General features: G+C 54.3%; 1 protein-coding gene across 9 annotated transcripts in view; it reads right to left on the bottom strand.

Moving 5' to 3' along the window:
* GRIK4 (glutamate ionotropic receptor kainate type subunit 4) overlaps positions 1-21,884 on the bottom strand; it is a 166,320-nt gene that overhangs the window by 9,355 nt on the left and 135,081 nt on the right. For all 9 annotated transcript variants that reach the window (XM_084495963.1, XM_084495961.1, XM_084495962.1 and 6 more), the window contains 6 exons: positions 21,175-21,327; positions 20,302-20,406; positions 14,891-14,998; positions 13,967-14,170; positions 6,468-6,581; positions 1,568-1,677 (listed from right to left, as the gene is read on the bottom strand). In XM_084495963.1, the coding sequence (XP_084352089.1) occupies positions 1,568-1,677; positions 6,468-6,581; positions 13,967-14,170; positions 14,891-14,998; positions 20,302-20,406; positions 21,175-21,327 (794 nt within the window). The remainder of the gene's footprint in view (positions 1-1,567; positions 1,678-6,467; positions 6,582-13,966; positions 14,171-14,890; positions 14,999-20,301; positions 20,407-21,174; positions 21,328-21,884) is intronic.

The raw sequence follows: 21,884 nt of genomic DNA, 5'->3' as shown, positions 1-21,884 counted from the left end.
GTAAGAACTGTCACAAAAGGTTGCTCTAAGAAGGTCTGGTTGCCCCACGAAGGTCTAGGTCTAGGTCCCAGGTCTGGTTTGAAGGCAGGTGCTGGTGTTTCAAAGCACCACAAGCTTTCAGCACTCACAGGGATGGGACAGGGGTGGGAATCTGAAACAAATGACAGCACGTCACTGAAGTGATGGCAGCCCAGCTCTCGTTTTGGGCTGTTTTCAATGCTCACTTCCCTGGTTGCTAAGAAAGTCGTCCAAATCCTACGCTGCAGTTCATTGTATCGCTGATGGTTAGCAGAGCCGGGCAGCTTATTTTGGGGATACTGCAGTACAGCTGCAGGGCTGGGCCAGATTGTGCAGCATTTCACCCAAAAAGCTGTCAGCTTTCAGCCCTGCCTCTCCCATAACCTCCCATAACCTCACTGCAGTGCTGGTTATGGAGATTATTTCCTGAAGACTTGGTGCTGGGGCCCAGGACTGGCAGTAGGACAAGCACTGAGCTGGGACAGCGCTCTGCAGTTTGCAGGGTCAAGAGCTCCTCACGGCTGAGCTCAGCATCCAAACCTCTGCCTCCGGAGGAAGCCAAGTGAAGGCACCTTGCTGGAGGAGGATGTTTAAAATGTGGAGAGGGGCTGGAAGGGCACCACATCTCATTCAGCAGAGTGCCTGGCTGCTGAGGCTGTAACAGGGTTCAAAAGCAGCCTTAAAGCCCTGTCAGCATGATGACTTCAGCCATGCTAAGGGACCGAGTGACAGCACTGCTCCATTTTCGTAACGAGGACTGGGCATTAGCCACATCCCGACGCAGTGCACCTCCACCTCGGTGTGCATCTCCAGCTCAGAGCCTACCTGAGAGCGAAAAGCCCTGCCTGTGGCACCAACCTCCAGCAGTTTGCCACGAGGTGAGGGCAGGCAGCCCCGCAGCACAGCCCCTGGGGCGCTGACCCTGGACCTCGATGGGAGACGCGCCGCGGAGAAGCGCAAAGCACTCGGTGACATTTTTTAAGGCTGATTTAAATTAGTCATAGGGAAAATGAACTCAGAGCTGTCAGGCGAGGCTCTGCACGTCAGCTGGGAGGCTCTGGAGGGATATTAATGAACTTCCCTTTCTGTACACACTGCGTTTTGAAGGCCTGACACACGTCCTGCACTTCGCATTAAAATCTCTCAACGCATTCGCTGGCATCTGCCCGTCGTGGTCGAGACACGCCGCGGGGTTTCTCTCTTGCCATCCGAGAACCCACAGCCAGCAGCACCATTTGCACAGCCCCTGCCCTGATCCCAATCCCCTTCCCACTCTTCCCAGGCAGTTTTTGGCACCACGGGGGCCACGCACGCTCCTGTGCCCCCTAACCCAGCCATGCCCGTGGCCACCCAGCGCTGCCACCTGGTGATGCTCTCCCAGCAAAGTCCCCGTCCCCAGCTAGGAGCTGGGACCACCCTGCCCCTATTTCTGTGTCCCCTGAGCTGGTGGCCTTGGGGACGTGCCCACGTGCGGCCCCTCGCCACGGGGCTGGGAGCGTGACGCTAGATGGCACCGCGAGGAAAGGAAAGGCGGCGGCGGCCACATTACCGAGCAACCAAGAAGAGGACGCAGCTGACGGCCAGGTAGGCGAGCAGCATGAAGAGCCAGACGCCGGGGGAAAAGGGGTCCAGGAAGGAGAAGTAGCCAGGCTTGCGGCCCTGGAAGGGAAGCAAAAGTGAGTTTGAGCTTTTTTTTTTTTTTTTTTTCTATAAATCGAGCAATTCGTTCTAAAAAGGAGACAAAGAGACGCACTTGGCCTGATGGTGACAGTGGCTGGGAGCGACAGAAGGGAAATAAAATAAAGAAAATGGAGATTTGCAGAAGTCTCACAGGGGTGAGACATGGCCACGAGTGAGTGCGCCCTGCAGCAGCTCCCCGCTGGGATCCCTCTCCTAAGTCCATTCCCCCCCTACAAAAACAAGGGTTTTGTTCCTCCAGGCAAACAAACAGGTAAATTGATGGAAAAGCATGAAAACCACAGCCCTCTCCTCGCTGGCAGGGCGTGCTGCACCGCTCGCCTGCGGGATCTGCAAGGGGGGAGCCCACGGTCACCCACCAGGCTTCACACCACACGTGGTGGCTGCAAAGGGGCGCCCCTGGGTGCCAGCAGTGGGTGGGTGGGATTGACAGAGTGGGGAGAAAACATCTTAATGCAAAAAAAAGAAAAGAAAAAAAACACCACCTTTTCAATATTTCTGGCTTGCTTTCTTTAGCCTTGAAACGTTCCTGCTGTACAAAACTCAATAAAATTATTACTTTTATCTCCGAGAACACGATATTTTTATCTTCGGGATGCGTCAGAGTTTCCTGCTTCTACCTCAGCAACACCACCTTGGGAAGGCACACCTTCCTCCTCCCAAAGTACCCCCCAAGCTGCACAAGGACATTGCCACCACCGAAATCTCGTCGAGTTTAGCGACGTCGGTACAAAGGGAGGATCGATTTCTGGAAGTTTCTTGCAGGCTGAACACCTCCCGTTCTGCTGGGAGCATTTCTGCTGCCGCCACCAGCTCCGTGCACGTGGCTCCTCTGCAGCACAGCCTCCTCAGGAGGGGAAGCAGGCGCTGGTTTATCTCTGAGCAAACCCAGCACCACACGGGGGAGAGGCAAAAAGAGGGAAAAAGCAACAAGGGTAAAGAAAACAAAACCCCCCAAAGCTCTCTGTGCAGTCTGTAGTACGTCCGTGGAGCAGAAAGTGTTTTGTTTAGGCACCGTGCACATCTGATGCTCCTCTCCCACCGTGTCCAGGCACCATTCATTGGGCTCAGCACTCCTCTTTGCTTACTGTCTCCTCCAAAAGGCTCCCAGCAAAAACTCACAGCTCCTAATGTGGGGCTAAAAGGTTGCGTTAAGGCTGCGCAGAGGTGCGCAAAGTCAGTCCTTGCACCACAAAACCTCAGGCTTCAGGGATTGGAGCCCTCATTTTTCTGTAATCCACTGCCTCCCTCTGCTCATGGCACACGTAAAGTAATAAACAGCAGCCGGTAACAAAAACCACCTCACTGCAATTGCTGTAGCAAGCCCAGTGCCTTGGGTAGACCAAAGCATTTTAGAAGTGCACTTAATCCCAAGGCAGTGAACGATTTTCTGTTTTCACAAAAGTCCCCAGGAAACATAGATGAGTTTTGTTTCCTTACACAGAGACAAGAGGGGCATTTTAAATTCCCTTTTTTCTATAAAAAGACTGTTTTACTACTGAAATATTCCTACACTCATGCAAAAACTGAATTTCACAAGGTCTCGAAATTCTTCTGAAGACTGAGAAGTTGCTAGAAAAGGCAATAGTTGTTGCACAGAGACCTTCCTCTGACAAAAATATCTAGGATGCTGTGATATTCTCAGCTCCAGTCACCAGCTGGGACCGTAGTATCTCCGAAACCTTCTACAGCAAACTCTGCCCTACAAAGAACTCCACCGTAACATCTCGTCCTTAAGGACGAGAGGAGCTGGAGGCTGGGATCTACAGTAGTATTTTCAGAGGTTGTGGCTTGCTAAGCCTCGTAACAAAAAGATGAGTTAGGAATTGGTGGTACAGACCTTCCTGCGTCCATTTTTGACTCGTGATGCCAACTGGGAGCCAAGGGTGGGTGTTACCAAAGCTTCTTCAGCAACCACACGGCTCTCCTGAGTGCCCCACGCACCCCTAATTCCCTTCATCACCTAAAGCAAGGCTCGTTCCTCTGCCTCTCCCTCCACAGGGGTTTGCAGGCTCAGGAAAGAGCTTGGGAAAGGGGAATCACAAGGTGGGAAGGCTCCTCCTGCCCTCAGCTGAGCAAACGGGAGCTTCTCCCAAAAGAAACCCATCTCCGAGCAGCTCATCCTTCCCTGGCATCCCAAAACCAGCAGGGAATTCCCAGGCATCGTCAGCATCTCAGCCAAGGCTCCCTCGTGAAATGCTCCTGTAGCAAAGTCCCTCTATGTAATTAGGGCCTCAACGTCTCCTCCGTGTTTCCGGGGCAGTTTGTCAATAAATTATGCTCATTAGGGAAATTGCGTTGGAAGCTTGAAGTTCCAGGCTTGGCAGCGAGTCTCTCCTGTGACTTGCAGCAGTAGTAGTTCTGCTTCTCTTCAGTCATTTCCAGGCTGCTGCTACATATTCTTTTCATTCACAGTCGTGGATAAGAATAAAGATATTCTGTTCCCACGGAGGGCACAAACTCTCTCTTATCTGTCTGTTTTGAAGATGGGATTGACAATATCTGGTGTCTGTCGGATATTTTTAGCAGGTCCCAGTACAGCGTTGTTAATTGGAAGAGCTATTTTTCCTGGAATAGCAATGTTCAAAGTGCCCAATAATTGATGAAGGCCTCCTGCAGATCCTCAGACGGAGGCAAGAGGGATTCACTCACCCTCTTCAGGGGTTCCTGGAAGTCCTCGTGCTTGGCCAGACAGGGGGTGGGTTTCTGGAGGGGGCAGATATTGGGGTCAGAGCCTGACTGTGTGGGACATGCAGGGAAAAGAGGAGGAACCAAATGTCCTGCTGGGTTCAGCGGTGCTCAGGCTCATGGCAGACACTTTGAGCTCCTTGTTTGCCCCCCAGCACCGCTGGGACAGCCTGGAGGGACTGTCTGGGGAGGAGCCATGGCATCGGTGCCCCAGTTCTTGCATCTCCTGCAGCAGTCAGAGAGCCCCTTTGAGCTCAGTTCACCTACCCTGAGCTCAGCTCTTCCCTCGTGCTCACTAAATCGACGCTTTCCCATCTCAGGGAGAGCACAGCAAAGGCTTTCAGGGCTGATGACCGAGGACCACGTGCAAGCTGGTCCCTCAATCCCTTCCACAGAGGCAGGTGGGAGCAAAACCAAGTGTGTGCTACAAACAAAGCAGGCTCCCGACATACCTCCATGCAGGAAAAAAGCACCAGGCACCTGCCAAGGAGGACCTGTCATCACCTCCTGCCCTCTGCAGGGCCCACCAGGATGGGAAGGCAATAAACAAAACGAGCCTTTTCTCCTCGCAGAAAGCCTATTAGAGCCCCCGCGTCAGAAATCCATACTTGATTATATCACAACGAGCGGAATTGAGAAAAATGACAGCCCCATTTAAAGCTGCCATCTTCGGTTATGTGTGATAAGAGACGCAGCGTGGTGGCTGGGCCGGGTGGGTGGGGAGGAGGAAAGGGGGAGAAAGCATTAGCAAGCGGAGTTGTATGGAAATTAAAATGAAATGTCATCAGGCTGGGAGGAGACTAGGGCACGGAGGCTACTCCTCGGCAAGAGATGCATTTGTGGTTATTTATTAGCCTCCGTCGGAGCCGCGCCGCGACGAACATACGTCAGCTGCAATTTCTGACATTGCGGAGACGTCTGCTGGGGTGGGGAAGGGGAGGGAGGGGCAGGGCAGCCGCCCACAGCTGCTCTGCATACCCCATCCTTCCAGGAAAATGGGAGCGATGAGCTAAATGCATATTTACCAGGATACTGAGTTAATTCTGCCCAGCTCTCAGCCCCACCACTCCTCAGCGCAGCAGGAGAAGCTGGGGACCCCCTGCCATGGGGTCCTCACACCGTTTGAGGAGCAGGACCTCACTCGAGGTTGTGGGGTTGATCGGAGGCAGAACACACACGGGACTCAATCCCCAAACTTTAAAACCCGTGTGAGAAAGTCAGGAGCTCGATTATAATCCCAGCCAAGTGATGCTGGCAGGAACACCCCCGGATGCACGGGGCAGCTGGCAGCAGGAAGGGAAAGGTAGCAGGGCAGGGACAGTTGCTCACAGCTGAGCTGCCGAAGCTTAAAGGGTCTGGCTCCTTCTGATCGGTTAACTACTGATCCTAAATTCTGCACGTACCAGAAGAAATGGAATTTTAACTAGATTTTAATTACTTGTTTGTTCTTGGCAGGAGCAACTCAGCGCGGAGAGATGCGTGCGCAAGTTTGTTTGTGCTCGTGCAGAACACTGCATCTCCAGCAGCCTCGCGAAGGGAGAGAGGGGGCAGGGAGAGGCAGCTTTAATTGTTTTATCCTTTTGGCTGCTATTGTTGAGCTGACAGGAGACCAGCACTGAAATTCTCAACCCATTCAGCATCGCACAAAGCACGTTGCAAAGCCCCGGGTTGGGAATAGAAGGACGTCCCGTTGCGCTCACCTTCTGCAACACCTGGGAAATGGGGGCTTGGAGCTACAAAGTCCCTCCTGGGGGCTCCCCCCCAGAAGCTGATGCAGGAGCAAGGGTGTCTGAGAGCCCCCCTTCAAGGCAGCAGCACCCTGGGCACCTCCTGGTTCCCCTGAGCTGTGCCCAAGGAGGCAGCCAGCAGGGCTGGGGGTTCAACAATGGGAACCGAAAGCACTGAGCTGACACGGGGTGAAAAAGAAAATAAATGTCCGGCACATTTGTGTTTAAATAGGAAAAGAAAATATTTTTATGAGTCATTCACTGTTCTTCTGTAACTAGGCGCGTTTGCATGCAAATAATGGAGGGACGTAAATGGCTATAAAATAAGTCGCTTACCATATGAACTCGGTAGAGAATGCTAATTCCCAAAGTCATGAATGGCTTAGAGAAATCAATCACCTTCTCCCGCTCCGCGGTAATCGTCAGCCCCGCCACTGCCAAGTCGGCTTTCTGGAGAGAGAGGAGAGCAGAGATGAGGACCCCGAGCCTGGGAAAAGGCAGGGAAGGGGGCACAGCACGCCCAGGGCCACGCACCCGCTCCTGGAAGGTGGGTGCCCCATCCCGATGGGACGGGGTGCGTTGCTGCAGGGCAAGATGTGGCTCTGGGGAAAGCAGCAGGAGTTTTCCTGGTGATGTCCGTGTTCACCCTGCGTGTATTTCACCCAGACACCCCAAAGCATAACCCACCTCGTGCTCCGGACCACTCTTTGCCTCTCTGTAGCTGTGGGTTGCAGCCTCCCGCTTCCACAGCCCCCATTTAACGCAGCCGCCCCCTTCCAGACAAGGCTGGTGTTACTTGCAAGCACCATAGGTAGGAAATCACAACAAAGCACCTTTATTGCTCACAAACCCCAAGCCATGAAGTTTACAAGCCTGCCAAACCCAGACTCCCGAAATTGCAGCTCCAACTCCAAAAAATTCGGAGGACTGGCGTAAAAATTTCCAGATTGCCTTGCAAACCAAATGAGATGGGGAGGGCGGGGGGGGGGGGGGGGGGGGGGGGAGAATTTATTCCAACGTTAATACCCTTGTAATATAGATAAGGAATTTGAATTTTAAATATAATATTTATTACTGTAGCTCTTTTAATGTCGGTAATTGCTTTCTATAAAAATGAAACCTCCTCCATTCTCTTATACATTTGTTTGCCTGCTTTGCAGGATGGCAATTATGCATGTGGAAAGAAAGAAAAAGGGGAGGAGGGGGGAAGAAAAGCTATTTGCACATGTTGTCCCCGAGTTTCATGAGGTCTGTGCAGAAGCTAAAGCACCATCAGGCCTGAAGACCCGATAAAATATGCGGCTTATCTCCCTGGATCCATGCCCTACTTGCAAATGCACCACTCAAAGGCAAATTTGCTGGTGCACCGCTCGTGCCACGCTCTCTGCCCCTGCTGCTCTCGCTTTCCCGAGGAAAAAAACAGGGCCAAGTGCCTCCTGGCTGAGGTTTGCCCGTGTCTTTCGCTCCTGCACCCCCCCAAAAACCACTTCGAGGCAGATGGGGAGGACGGGCCAAGAAAAGGCAGGAGCTGCAGGAGCAAAGGGCAGCCTTACTGCAGCCTGCAGGCAGAGGAAAGAGGAAAGAAAAGCAAAGGATCAGCAATCCTGCCCGCTAGCAGGTGAGGGGCAGGGGGCACAGAGAAGGTGATATTTCACAGGACGGCTTTATTGGACAAGCCCTCTGCTGGATTTTTGCAATTGTTTCCCAGCAGCTATTACGGGTTCCTGGGAGGTGCAGACGGGAGTGAGTTACGAGCTGGGGAGGATTTCTGCCTAGCCAGACGTTTCCCCACAGGGTTTTTAAAAGGCACCAGCAATCACAGCATTGCGTGTGAGCAGTTGAGCCCTCTGTAAACACCAGGAGATTACAAAGATGGGATCAATTCATCCGCAGAACATGGCACGTGAGGAATTTTATCTGCGGGGAAAGCCTCCAGCTGCCTAACCCTCTCCTGTCTATGTTAAAAGGGTTTGCAGGTACCCTTGTCCTGGGGAGAGCTCCGCCAGCAGAGCCCCTGGTGAAGATACAGCTCATCCTGACAATGCCTTTCCTCTCCCAGTTCTCCAAAAAGTGCCACGGGGTGCTAAAGGATTGGGTTGGAGCACCTGGAGAACTTGCCATGGGCACTGGCTGCATCTGCTGCCTGTGCTGAACGGCGTGAAGGCAATTACAGCCCATCTCCCTCTGCTCTTTCCCTGCCTGCTCAACTTTTGTCCTCCCAGGAGGCAGCAGCCGAGCCCCAGCCCCTTGCAGGCTGCTGGTACCCCCGCATGGCCCCGCTCGCCTCCTCCTTTGGCAGAGACCTGGCTGCTGGCGGCTTCGTCCACGGCTCTGCTCCCTCAGGCTCCCTCTCCCTCTTCCTCTCCAGGCTCAGAAGCGATGCAACTTCAGGGCTGCCTTCTGACAGCAAGAAACTTTGATCTGGGAAGGGCACACGGCGCTCTCCCTGCCTGCCCAGCATCCATTTCATGCTTTCTCCTTCGCCTCCTGATGTGCACCCGACGGGTGTGATTCACCGGGGTCAGCGTATCTTGGTTACAGGCAGCGCTGCAGCCCTCGGCTCTCTCCTCCCCTCCCCACCTGAGCACGGGTAGGAGTTAGCGTTTTATAGCCTGAACAATGCATTTTGGGGAAGAAACGGGGTTTTTCTTCGTGTTTCTGTGCTCCAGCCGCGTCCCAGCTCTGCGGGAAGGGAAACCAGGAGGCGAGGGATGGGGGGAAGAGGGGCGAACGCTGTGGGATTTTCAGCCATCGGCACAGTTGCAGCTATAAATGTCAGCATGAAATCGGCTTAGAAGAGGACCCAGAGCATTTTGGGAGTGGGAACAGGAGCTCCTTTAACAAAGCACCGCTCAGGCAAGGCCAAAACTCGCACCGGGCGAGAGGAAAGATGTTAAACACGGAGGCTGAGCCGGGCTCCTGAGGAGGAACAACAATTAAAGCAGGCTGACGGAGGAAACTGCGGGGACTGCCAGTCCGGAGGAGGCAGCCGCCTCCTCGCTGCGGATGCTGACAAGGCTCATCTGGAGGCTAATGGTGATGAATGGGGCCTGACGTCAGGCGCAGCCCGGCCGGGAACGATCCTGACGAAATTCCCAAAACATCAGGGCCGGGTGGGCGGCCCTGCCACAGCCCTGCTGCCACCCACAAGCCTCCAGCCAGCGGGGAGAGTCCGAGCTCCACCAGGCTTTGGTGTGAAACACACGCATGCAGGACGGCTCCTGCAGCACAAACCTGGGATTTCTTGCAGGAGGAGGAGTCCCTGACTTCAACAGCACCTCGGCTCCTAAATCCCCTGGGCGCACAAGTGCCCTCCTCGCCGGCACTGCCAACAGCACACACTGTGGCCAAGGGCAGGGGGAGGTATTTCTTACTCTGTTCCCTCACCCTGAGGGCTGCAGACCTGTCTTGTGGCATGGTTTGGTCGCTGAATTACTGCACAGGAGCTATTTCGGGTTGTGCAGGCAGCCAGGGACGCACATTCTTGCATTTAAAACCAGGGCCAGGTGAGGGTCACTCAAAACTGTTTTTTTTTTTTTTTTGAAGGATGTCTGTGAATTCTGCTGTATGCAAAGTGACAGCCTGAAAGCCTCGGAGGCTGCCACCCTCCATTAGAGGATCAGTAATGAGCACAGACACCAGCCTCGGGTCTGCCTTCCCCCTGCACCATCTCTAGGGGCAGGAGGAGAAACTCTGCCAGGCGCTCCTGCGCCCTTGGCAAGAGCCAGCTGGGATGACACACCGGGAACGGCGACCCCAAAAGCCACCCAGGGCCGGCAGGGACACCCACCCAGCTCATACCACAGCGATGTAAGCATGCACACCGTGTGCAGGACAAGATCAGCAGCACACCACCGACCTCCACCATTCCCCCCCAGCACGTTGGCAGCCCCCCGGCGCACACAGACTCCCCCTCCCTCCCTCCCGTCACCCACGCACAGCTTTTTCTTGCTGAACACCAACACCCACTGCAGGACTCAGCCAATTTTGGAAGAACTTCTCCCTCTTTTCCCCTTCCTCCATCCCCTACGCTTGGAGCAGCTGAGGAGAGGGCCTCGGAGCGCAAAACACCTCCCCTGGTCACAGCAGCGGGGCTGGAAAAGCCTCACCCCAAAGCCTTGAAGTCCTTTCAGCCTTTGGTGTTGGGGTTTCTGAGCAGGAGGCATGGGATGCAGAGCTTCATCTCCCCTGCTTTAAAAAGAGCTTTAATCGCTGCTGATCTCAGCCAGATTCAAGCCACTGATGCAGAAGTCAAAGGCCCAGCACTGCTCCGCACCCCATCGCACCCCAGACGGTGCTTTGCAGGAGGGGACAGCAGGAGCTCACTGTCCCCAGCCCCTTTTCCCTCGATGCACCCTAAAACACCTCCTGCAGCAGCACCAGCCTCACGCCACCCACAGGACTTGTACCCATGGACCAGCACTGCTGTCCCCGTGGCTCCTGGTCCTTGTACCTAAATGCCCCCGCAGGGCCAGCTCCTGGTCCACGAGTCCTTATTTAAACGTCAAAAGATGCCTGGGCAGCTGAAGAGGTTGCAGAAAAAGAAATCCAAGTCTGCATGGAGCGTGCTCCTGCCTGGGCTGTGCTGTCCTTCAGGTGAGCGTGCTGGGGGGTGGGATGAGAGGCACCTGGTGCTGGTGCCCAGCTGGGCAGGGCGGTGATCCAGCTGTCAGAGGGAGGCCTCACAGCAAAACCCCAGCATCACATTCCTGCGGGTAAAGCCTGCTGGCAAAACCACACCATCTCCCGTCAGCTTAGCTCTGTTCCCCAGGGGCAGCCCTGAGGTGGGTGCCCCCGGGGCACAGGCACAGCTCCTCGGGAGGAGCACAGGGTGCTGAGCACCAGCAGCGTGCTGAGAGGCGAAGTACAGGCACCGAGCACAGCCACCAAGGCTCTCCGCTACCCAGACAGCAAGTAGAGCCATGCTGGAACAAAGAGAGAGCTGTCACATCGCCTGGAAAATACACTCGTCGGCTTGTAGCTGACTAGCAAATTCATTTCGGCTCGAGGACGTGCTGGGGAAGAGAAAGGGAAGACAAGGCAACCATCGGGGAGGCAAAGCCGGGCTCCGTACCGCGGCAGGAAGAAGTGAGGCGTAATTCTTCCCGTGCTGTTGTCCCCGAAGGCTCCAAAGGCAAACAATAGGCGAGAGGAAGATTTGCTGTTCCCCCTCGTTTGCTTGTTATGGATAGCAGGCGTGCAAGGTGTCAGCCCAGCTGCTGGAGGCTGAAGTTGTCCGTGCCAGACCCGGCAGGGCTATCAGGGAAGCCTGCTCCATCCCGAGAGCAGCTTTGCTGCCCTGCTCCCTCGAGGGATAGGATCGGTGCTGAGCCGCCCTGCCCCGTGTGCACAGAGCAACCGGTTAGCTTGGCGGTTTCCAAATTTGTGATATCTTCATTAAGGAAGGGGTTTGAGTCCTTCCAAGTGACTTCTCCCAGGCTGCATCTCCTTCTCCTGAGCACGACGCTGACAGGGTTCCCGATCCCAGTACTGCTGACCCGGACCCAGGACCTCTGCAGCTCCTTTGCTAACCCCCAGCCATCCCATTCCTCGTGCTCCTCAGCTCCTAACGGGTTTTGTGAGCGGGTTAATCGGATTCATCCCTGTGAATTTGGGTCAACAACACATGGATGTTTGTACAGAAAGCGTCTCACTCGTACCACAGTGCGCAATTAGCTGTAAGAGAATTTTCAGCACTTAGGGATGAATCAATAGCTGGTCAATCCAGAAGCAGTAATAGGAAATGTTTTTCCCAGATAGCCCTTACCTGCTGGTCCTGCACACTTACATGCACCCTGGTCAAAGCTCATCGCACGAGAAGCTGATCGGGGTGAGGAAGGAATCCCTAATTTACAGTAACACAGCGCTGCATGAAGAGTCAGGTGCAGAGCTTTCCTTTGGGGCAGGATTTGGGATGCTCTGACCCCGGTGGCAGGTTTGTGTCCTAACTAATGCCCTCTCTGTGCTCAGGGCTGCACGGAGCTGAGCTGGAGGGAGAAAAGTGCCCAAGGAATGAATCCCCTGGCAGAGGAACTGGGTGGCCAACACGTCCTCTGCTGCTTCTGCCTCCAGGCGGGATGGAGAGCAGCACGCACACGGCCAGCTCTGCCCTGCCAGGACATGGGACCCATCAAAAACTCGCTGAAACCACCCTTATAAAGCTTCTGAAGGGCCTAGTGAGAACAAAGCAGAGAACGCCTGTTCTCGTCTCTAATTTCTGATTCAGCCTCGCACAGATTTGCCAGCTCTGTCCTGCTGAAGCAGAAATAAAAATCCTCCTAAATAAAGCTCGAGCTGAAGGAGAAACAAATTGTTCCTCTGTGAAGATGAAGTTAAAACACTTATCGCTACCAAAAAGCGCCCTCCAGGAGCTCCCATCCAACGGGGAGGCGCTGCCAGGGCCAGCAGGCCAAAAACCCCAAGGGGCTGTTCCCTTCCTCGCCTGCCCAGCTCACACATCACACCCCGCTCCTCCTCGCCTCCCAGAAGAACTGCTGCAGAAGCGTTTGACACGTAGTTGTGTGCGGATACACAGAGCGAGAGGTGGATAAAAACTGTGCCAATAGCCCCGAGCATTTGCAAACAGGAGGCTCCTCACCAGAGGAATCTCAGCTGGCACTGAGCTCGCGCTGTGCTGGGAAGGGTGACCCAGGACTTGGCACTGGTTGAACGGGGACCTGAGCATGTATCCTGCCCCTCAGCACCTCGCTCAGCCCCAGAGCTGTCCCACCTGGCTTGGGACGCTCAAACGGAGCTGCTAAGGGAGGAGGGAGCATCAGCCAGGCCCCCTTTGCCTGCTGGGGGAGAAGCAGAGGGATGCTGGGGGGCATCATGGAGAGATGCTCACCCTACAGCGATGGGATCGGGTTCTTGTTCCCCTGCTTTGCAGCAGGACACACCGCTGATGTAAGGGGAATGATGGGGAGGCTCGGGTGCTCCTCTGGCACAGCGCTGAGGATTATCACAAACACACCTCCCCGCGGAGCTGCCACCAGCTGAGAAGCTGTCACCGGGTCCTCGCAGGCACGGTGGTAATGACAAGGCAGCGCGGAACCCAGCAAGGAAGGATCGGTTTAAATGGCATCAATCTTAATGTTAGCTTTGGCTAAGCCTGTTTTACTAGGGATCTCGGAGCATTTCATCAGCTGTGTTTAAGCTCTGGGGAAGGAGCACCTTCAGCTGTGGAGGAAAACAAAGAGCAGGGAGCGGGGCACAGGAGCAAGAAGTTGCCAGACCCAGCAAAAGCAGGCGGCTCTCGGGCGACATCACTGCCACGGAGGGGAATCGTGAACAGAGCTCAATCCATGCACAGTGAGCAAACAAAAACTGTTCCTCTCCAAAAACAATACCAAAAGCTGAGGTGCTGAAATGAACCTGCCCAAACTTTTCTGGGTAGAAATGGGATTCTTACCCTCTTCCCTCCCCGCTCAAACAGTGCCTTTTTGCAAGTTTGCTTTGATTTCTACTGCCCACCCTGCCGGTACCTGCACATTTTCCTATGTCAAATTTCCATTATTTTTTTTCTGCGGTGAAAAAAAATAACCAAACACCACTCGGTGTCGAGCTGGGATCTGAGTGCAGGCAAAGCAAACAGCCTTGAGAGAGCCCAGGGGCCCTAACACCCACCACGACTTCGCACAGTGTCACACTGACACAACAACTGCATTTACAGAGCCAGGAGAAAACACTGAAGAGGGATCCTCCGGTCAGAGCCTTGCACGCAGACAAAAACCCCCATCCATCCTTAGCCTCCTGGAGCACTTAATAAAGCGCCAGGCTTTGCCGTAGCCAAGTCCCACTGGAGCACAGGTAAAAGGAGCGGTTAATTCACTTACCCGAGCAATCAGCTCCCCGACCATCCCTGTCCACGTGCCGTTTGCCTCGGGGACTCCGTACACACCATCACCAACCAGGTGGATCTTGTAGTTGAAGCGCAGGATCTCAGCCAGCTCCTTCAGCATGTCCACGCAGAAGCCCTCGTAGCGGTCGTTGCCTTCCAGCTCCTGATGGTTCCACTTCAGCATTAAATAGGGGTTTTCCTGCATCGAAACTGGGCAGCTGTCATTCCCATCTTAGCCGGGGCGTCCCGGCAGCACGGAGCAGCGGGGAGGGGGCTCCCTGCCCAGGCTGGGATGCAAAAGCTCTGGGATGGGGCACTTGGGACGATTTTTCCAGCTCGGCCTCTCTTTCAGCAAACTTAGTGGGATGTAAGGGAATAATGGCCAGAGCGCTTCGGGGTTTTGAGGGTCTTCCAGCAGAAGTGTTGGAAAAAGTCATGGGTATCAGCCCAGCACCGGACAGGGAACTTCTATAAGGGTAATTGCCTGGATTGCCTGTACCTGTGAGGTCTTGGTTCATGAAAGTTGCACCCATCTTAGCCAATTTTAGTAATTTTTACGGGGAGCTGGGACAACTGTCCCTTCCAACTTACCAGCTGTACACAGAACAAGAACATCATTCAGAGATGAATGTAAAATGGCAACTTATCCCCATTCCAGCCCTCTCCCCAGCTGCTTCTGAACTCATCAAATATCATTTCCATATGAAACATCAACTTGAGTTTAATTACACTGTCATGAATTGTCCTCAGTGCTGTAATTAGAGATTTGATCGTCTGTTCTTTATGAAATCAGTGTGCAACACTGCATGCTGGGGGCAGAGGGGGGTAGGAGGAGAGAATAATATTGCAGCTGATTGACACCCCTAAGCACCGGGCTGGTGACGAGCTAATGGGAATTGTAGGTGACCCCCTCGCTTACCAGGATGGTGGTGACAATGAGCGTGGTGTTGAACAGACTGTCGGAGATGTTGGAGGAGAAGATCCTGTTGTCCATGCTGAGTCCTTCAGAAACGTGCCAGTGGCCGATCTGGAGAGAGAAGCAGATATAATAATGGAATTTACAGGACAAATCACTGTACGCTCCCACCATATGGCTCCGGTGACTGACAAGCATCCGGCTGGCCCTGTAAAAGGTATTTACAAACACTCCGTTACTGAGCATACAGATCAGGATCCTGCTCCCTTATGCCCCCTGGAAGAGCCTTTTATTGTCTTATTTATAGACCTGCAGCTGAGAGAGGCCAGCTCGCTCTCCCTGAGACCCTTTCCTCTCCCTTTTTCCTTCTGCAGAGCCTCTCTGATCCCATCAGGTCCCAGCCCACCACTTGCTGAAGAGCTGGCCCAGCCAAAGTCCTCCAACACCACTGAAGCGTGGCTCGGAGAGGTGGTGGCTGACCCCAAAACGCACACGTGTCTTCACAGCTCCTCCATAAACGTGGGGCTCAAGCAAATCCTTTCCTGGCCAGGGCTTTGCCTACAGCACGATGGATGGTTGAGGACCTCGCAGTCACCTCCCAGCCCCTGTGCTGAGCCGAAGGCAGCCCGAAAGCACCGCCACCCCACTGGGGGCTGAATCGCCCTGCTTGCTGGAGCAACCCCTTGCAAGTAACACAAGAGGGGTCATTCCTCCAAGCTGCCAGCTCAGCACCTTCTGCAGCATCAGTAAGTCCCTGCTAAAGGCACTCCCTGCAGCAAGGAGCTCTGAACATGCTGCCAGCACCCCTGGGGGCTGCACCCAACATGAGGGGCGCTGAGCCCCTGATGGGGGATGGAGGCACGGTGATGGCTGTACTGGAGCAGGTCTTGGGCATCCTGGTTGTACGGTCAAACTGCAGGGCAGGACTCATCTCTGGGAACAAGAGCCTCAAACTGGGAATTTTCCAGTCTCTTCTCGGACAGGGAGCTCGCCCAGCTCTGCACCAAGGTGCTCGCCTCCTGCAGCGGCTGCTGAACACAACCCTTTCTGCTCCACCCGCCTCTCTGAGCCTGGGAGCAGTCACAAACATCTTCTCGTTGTTTTTCCCCCCCCCCTAGACTTCGCAAGCAGAGATTAGTGACAGATTAACTTTAATTTTAACAGCCTTCGCTCTTCTCTGACTCCTCCCTCCCCTGCTGGCATATTGAGACTAATTGACTGCCTCCTCCTCTGACAGCGCAGTGGATTTGACCTTGCTTTGAAAGCAGCACCGAAGCCAAGCACTGCCGTGTGCCGGGGTCCTTCCACCCCATCCTGGCTTGTTTGACTGTCCCCTCGCAGGGTGACAGTGCCACTAATTGTCTCCTCGTGCTGATCCACATCTGAAGCTTGACATGGCAGGAGACGGTGGGGATCCTCAGCTCTCCCCCTCTTCCTGCAAGACGGATGTCAAGGTGATTTTAATCATCTCTATCTACGTATAAAGAGCCTCTGGAAAACAGAAAACATATTCATCTGCTGAGCGCGTTAGGGGATAATCAAACGCTCTGCCCAGACGTGGTTAAGATGGTTGTGGCGTTAAGGCTCGGGACTAGGATTTAGGAGTTTTTAGGACGCGGGAGTTTTTAGTGGAGGCAGTGATTGGTCTGTAAAAATACAGCAGGTGGAGGAGGCCCATAGCAAAGAGGTAGAACAGCTTTCGAAGCTAAAACGATAACGTTAGCGCAAAAATAAATAGATAGAAAGCAGCCAGAAATAAACAGGCTGAAAAATCCCAAGGAGGGCTTCCAAGGATGGGAGGAGCTGAAGCGACGATGGCAGAGCTTTCCCGAGAGAGCAGCGAGGGCGACACAGCTACCTGGCTGCAAATTGGAGCTCGAGACCTTTGTGAGAGGGATTATAGCACGTGGGGGAAGGTGGCAGCACGGCTCGGATGGAGAGAGCTCTGTACGTGCCCCCTGCAGCCCCCTCAGCACCTCCTGCAGGAGACTTTTCTTGATACAAGCCCTAGTGGACAGCAGGGAGCAAAGACCCTATTTCAGGGCGAACCAGCCCAAAAAGCAGCTGCTGGAGCCTGGGACAAGCAAGGACTTGACATTGCCCTATCCCCACAGGCAGGAGAGGCCCTTCAAATCAGCTGCTCTGCACAAGGCATTACTGGGATCGCTGGCACTTAAAGATTTCTTATCTCCGGAGAAAATTACCAGCAGTTAAAGCAACGCAAGTGTGGCTCTCTCCCTTAATCCTTCAGCTGCTCCGCTCAGACACGGCCCCGTTAATGATGCCTGGGCTCGCGAGCTCCTCGTGGCACAGGATGACAAAAAGCCCCTCGCACTAATGATCTTAATGAAGTCTGCTGCTCGGTGCCCCGCGGGTCCGAATGGCAGCGAGAGACAACACGGCGAGACCTCTCCATAAACTTCAGGAGTCCCTAATTCTTTTACCTAAAAATTAAAGTAAAGTCAGCCTTGAACGTGGGTGTCTTACACCAGGCAGGTCTCCAGTGCAGCGAAGCCAGCTCCCCTCTGGGCTACGATTAGCAAGCACTGTCCTGAGGATCACATCCATCACCTCCCCTCCTCCGTGGCCTGCTCCCATTTCTCATCAGGTCTACACTTGGAGATCCTTGTCGGCACTGACGGGAAGGGGCTGTGCCAGTAGGAGATGTAATTAAGTGGGTACTGGGTACACGGTGCCTCCGCCAGCCCAGAAAGGAGGGAATTCATGGCTGGAGAGGGGGGTGGATAAGGGAATAGAGCAAACAAATGAAGGAAAAACCCTCAGAGGGCGCTGCACAAAGCTGCCAGGTGGCTGGCACTCCTGAAGGACACTGCAAGACGGAGGCAAGAGGGCAAAAGTCAGCAGGGGACATGCAGAGAGCCAGATACAGAAACCTGTCCAACCCTGGGGCACACACGCAGCCCCCCCAGAGCCTCCCTGTCCCCCAGAGGAGACAAATGACACCCGGCATCACCCAGGCAGGACGGATGGATGGTGTCTGGCAGGCTCCGAGCTCGCTGCCTCCTTGCAGGATCCGTCTCTGAACCTTTGCTAAAGAGGAGCAAGCCCTGCCGAGACCGCTCAGCTGCTTCTCCGTCAAAAAGGCTTGATGCGGCGGGGACTGCGGAGGGTCCCGGAGCTATCAGCTGGTAGCTCATCTGCAGCTCATCAACGCTGCAATTAGGCACCCCCGTCACTTCCACTGCTCCAGAGCTGGATGCCAGCAGTCAGCTAGCTGCCAGGACATCGCAGCCAGAGCTGGGGACGATCTGCCCCTCGTGGGGCTCCAGCTCCCCCCTGCCTATCCTCTAGCTTGCCCCAGGGCCAGGCAAGTCCCAGCCCCTCTTCATTGCCTCTCGTTGAGCTGCCAAACCTCAGCTCGGCATTCAGCGCAAATCGCTGCCCAGCAGCCTGAGCGATGCGTTTTGTATGGGGAAAGAAAGGGAGAAAATAAAAAGATGACATTTACCGACTCAGTCCTTGTCAGATCTATGGATCACCGACACATTAATGAGCCTGTGCTTTATCGGGCATTCTGCGAGCAGAGAGCAGCTTTCATATGGCTGGGGAAAAATTTCCACTAGTTAAGCTAAATCAGGAAAAAACACGTTCGGTGCATTACATAAATGTATTAAGAATTGGATGTCAAAAAGCCCTGTCTCTCCTTGCCCAAAAGCAACAGCAAATTTTAAAATCTAAGTGTCTCTAATTTGTTTGCTGGCTGAGACCTGGATCAGCTTCAAGATTCGGTGAATTCTCTATCAAAGCTGATGAGCTGGAAGTCCCTGTGGCTTCGGTAGATGGAAGGAGAGAGGGTGGGAGAGAGAAAGAGAGAGAAATGGGCAGAGAGCGTGAGCTTGATTAAAAATAAGAAGGGAATAGGAGCGTTTCAAACGAGGGCCCGGACAAATCAGCTAATGCAACCCTTGGGAACAAGATTGCCCCCAGGATGTGAATGCCTGTTCCTTACCCTGTCCCCTCGCGATGGGTTTAATTAAATGATTTCTAATGATTTATTTAGTTATTTTCATTCCGGGAAGCCTGCTTGGCGAGCAGAAGATAACCACCTATGGCGCAGTGGAGAGGCTGCTGCCTGCAGGGCTTCGGCTTCCCTCTGCAGCCGTGGAGGAGACTACAGCAGGGTCTGGGGTCACCGTCCCAGCTGGGTACGTGGGTGACAGCCCCTAAAACCTGCGAGCAGGTCCCACGTGGCCCTGCTGCTAGGCGAGATCCTCTGTGGTGCTGCCTGAGAAGGGGAGAGCAGGCAGCAGAAATGCTGCTGTGGGCAGACGGAGCAGGTTTTGGGCAGAAAAACTGCTGGGAGAGGGCTCACGGCCACCAAACACAGCGGGATGGGAACCAGAACCACCCTGCAACCCCAAAGCAAGCCTGCAAGCTAGAGAAAGGGTCAGAAGGGACAGCAGAGAGTGAGCCAGCACCCCCTGAAGTACAGGCAGAAACCTCGCACCTTCACCTGCCTAGGGAGGGGAGATCCAAGCAGGGATGCTTACTTGGTGATGGGAAGGAAAAGCCATCGTTTCTATCACCTGAGTGAGGAGCTGAGCTACACGGGCAGGGCTGCCAGGGGTTGTGCAGCTCTCAGAGCCCTCGTGGAGCTCCCTGAGCAGCGTTGCTCCAGGAGGACCTGCACACTTCACACCAGCTCCCTGCCACATTCGAGCACGTGGGAAATGCAGCAGTCGTAGCGAGGCTTACAGCATTTGCTTCCCTTGCTTCAGCTGAACGTAGGCTCCTGTTAATGCAGACGGGCTTGGAGCTGTCACTTTTACTCAGAGCGTGATGGGCTTGGGTAATGATTCAAAGGGCATCGGTGCTCCGAGAGATCCTGCTGTGGGGAGGATGCCAGCCTGAGCCCGGCTCACCCGGAGCCAGCTAAAGGCAGCATCAAAGCCGAGCTGTCACTTGACAGGTAAGGGCTGGCAGGCAACGTCCTGCCGAGGCTAAAGCTCACTGCTGCCAGACCAAAAGATTTCCTAAAGCCAGAACGCTCTGCTGGTGTGGGACAGGACAGTAAGACACAACAGCTTTTGTTCTCTGCCAGCATCTAGGGGATACAGCAATCTCCAAGAAAAGGGCAGCTGTAGCACTGTCAGCATGGAAATAAGACAGACAAAAAGTCTCCTTTAAGGGCTTCATTTTTTTTTCCCCCTTTTTCCTGAAGGAGGTTTGGATTTACTAGTGAAAGCCTAATTCCTTGGACTTGTGTCACGTAATCTCAACAGTTTGATGCCAGTGGCACCAAGCTCCGGCCCCCACAGCATCCTTAATTTTGACTGAAGACATCACTTGAAAAGAGAGAGGGGTAATGGATAGAATAAGGACCAGTGCAGTGAGCCAAAATCCTGCAAGGATGCACCCAGTGCGTCCCCAGCAGCCCAAACCACCTCCCTCACCTGTCGGAAGCCACCGCGTGTGTGCTGCAGGATTTTCAGGGCGTAGTTGGACCGCTGGCCTTTGCTGTTGAATTCGATGTGGCCGGTGAGACCTTCCAATTCTACCTGTCCAAGAGAGAGTGAGTTACAGCGCCCGTCGAGGTGGCCACGTGCCCAGCCACCCTCCCGGCAGCGATGGCACAACGCTGGTGTGGTTTTTGTGTTGCAAAGGGAGCCAAGGTGGGTGCCTGGCATCGCCGTGTGGGCTGAACATCGCTTGAGAGCTTCTCAGCCACAAGGGAAGCCGAAAAGCTTTGTGGTCTCTATGGCTTCACGTACATGGACTGAAGCAGCACAAGGTTCGGGTTCAGCTGGTCCTTCCTCCGGCAAAAAAAGCCCTCATGAAATTTCCTCATCTCACGGTATTTCAGATGCGCCCCAAATTGGCTCAAAACCCACACTCGTTCTGCGTGGCCCAGCTCAGCTCTGAGGGTGAGATCGATAAACTCAGCCTGATCCTAGGGAGCACAATTCTGGGTTCAAAGGGACCCAAAGCCTTCCACAGGCAGCTCACCTCTGGCCACCGAGCTCTAAGCAGTCGCACTGCACAACCTCACATCAGCCCGAGTTCACTCAAAACAGAACTCGCACTGCTTAGAAACATTCCCACTTAAAAAAAAATAATAAAAATTCATTGAACTTCAGGTTTTCTGCAGCAAAACCTGAAAAATGGAGTTTTCACGTACTTCCAAGGCTAGCACCAAACCAGCCCTCAGATCTCCTCTCTTTTCACTGCCAGTGCTGGCTTCAAACAGACGGATGCTGTGTGCCCGAGACCTGTGCCAGCCCCCACATGCCCACCCTTCGCTGCCGGCGAGCTCCAGCCCCGCTCACCATGCGCAGGTAATTCATCAGGCTGGTGCCGTGCTGCCAGATCTGGGCAGAGCCGCAGGACAGGGGCTTCACGCCGATCTCCTGGCTCCGGTTCAGCTCCTGCACGGCGCTCACCACGGCGTAGACGGCGTCGAACAGCAGGGCGGAGGAGAGCTGCGGGGGAAAGGAAGAGAAAGAAACTCACTTTTTCTAAGCAAGCTCTGTTTTATTTTGGTCCTTCGGGGACACCTGTTCGATCTGCTGCCCCAGGGGAACCCTGCACCCACAGGAGGAAACACAACTGGGCTGCATCAGCCAGCGTTAGGGGCCAGAGGATCCTCCCTCCAGCACTGCTGTGAGTGCCAGATCCATGAGAAATGAGGATTTCATAGAGCTGTTTCCCAAACAACATCACCTTGGCTTTCTGGTGCAACAGAGACCGTCTTGTCCCATGCCACCGCCTCCAGCGTCCTGCTGTCACCTGCACTGCAGTGGCACTGCAATGTCCAGCAGCACAGAGCTCGCTCCCTCGCCTTCCCACCTTTGCTCGGTTTGCCTTTAATCAGATTTCTTTGGCCATCCAGCCACACAGACAGTGTCTTTTGCCCACACCGTCGTTCTGAGGGGTTTGATCTAGTCAATAATTGGCCGTTTGCTCCCTTGTGTTCACTGGCGTGGCTAAGATCTCACTTCTAATTATTGTCACCTCCTGACTCGGCTGGAATTAAGCT

The sequence above is a fragment of the Aythya ferina genome (assembly GCF_964211825.1).
Source record: "Aythya ferina genome assembly, chromosome: 22".
Classification (NCBI taxonomy): domain Eukaryota; kingdom Metazoa; phylum Chordata; class Aves; order Anseriformes; family Anatidae; genus Aythya; species Aythya ferina.
The sequence above is the reverse complement of the archived record's forward strand: the minus strand, read 5'-3'. Positions and strand labels throughout refer to the sequence as shown.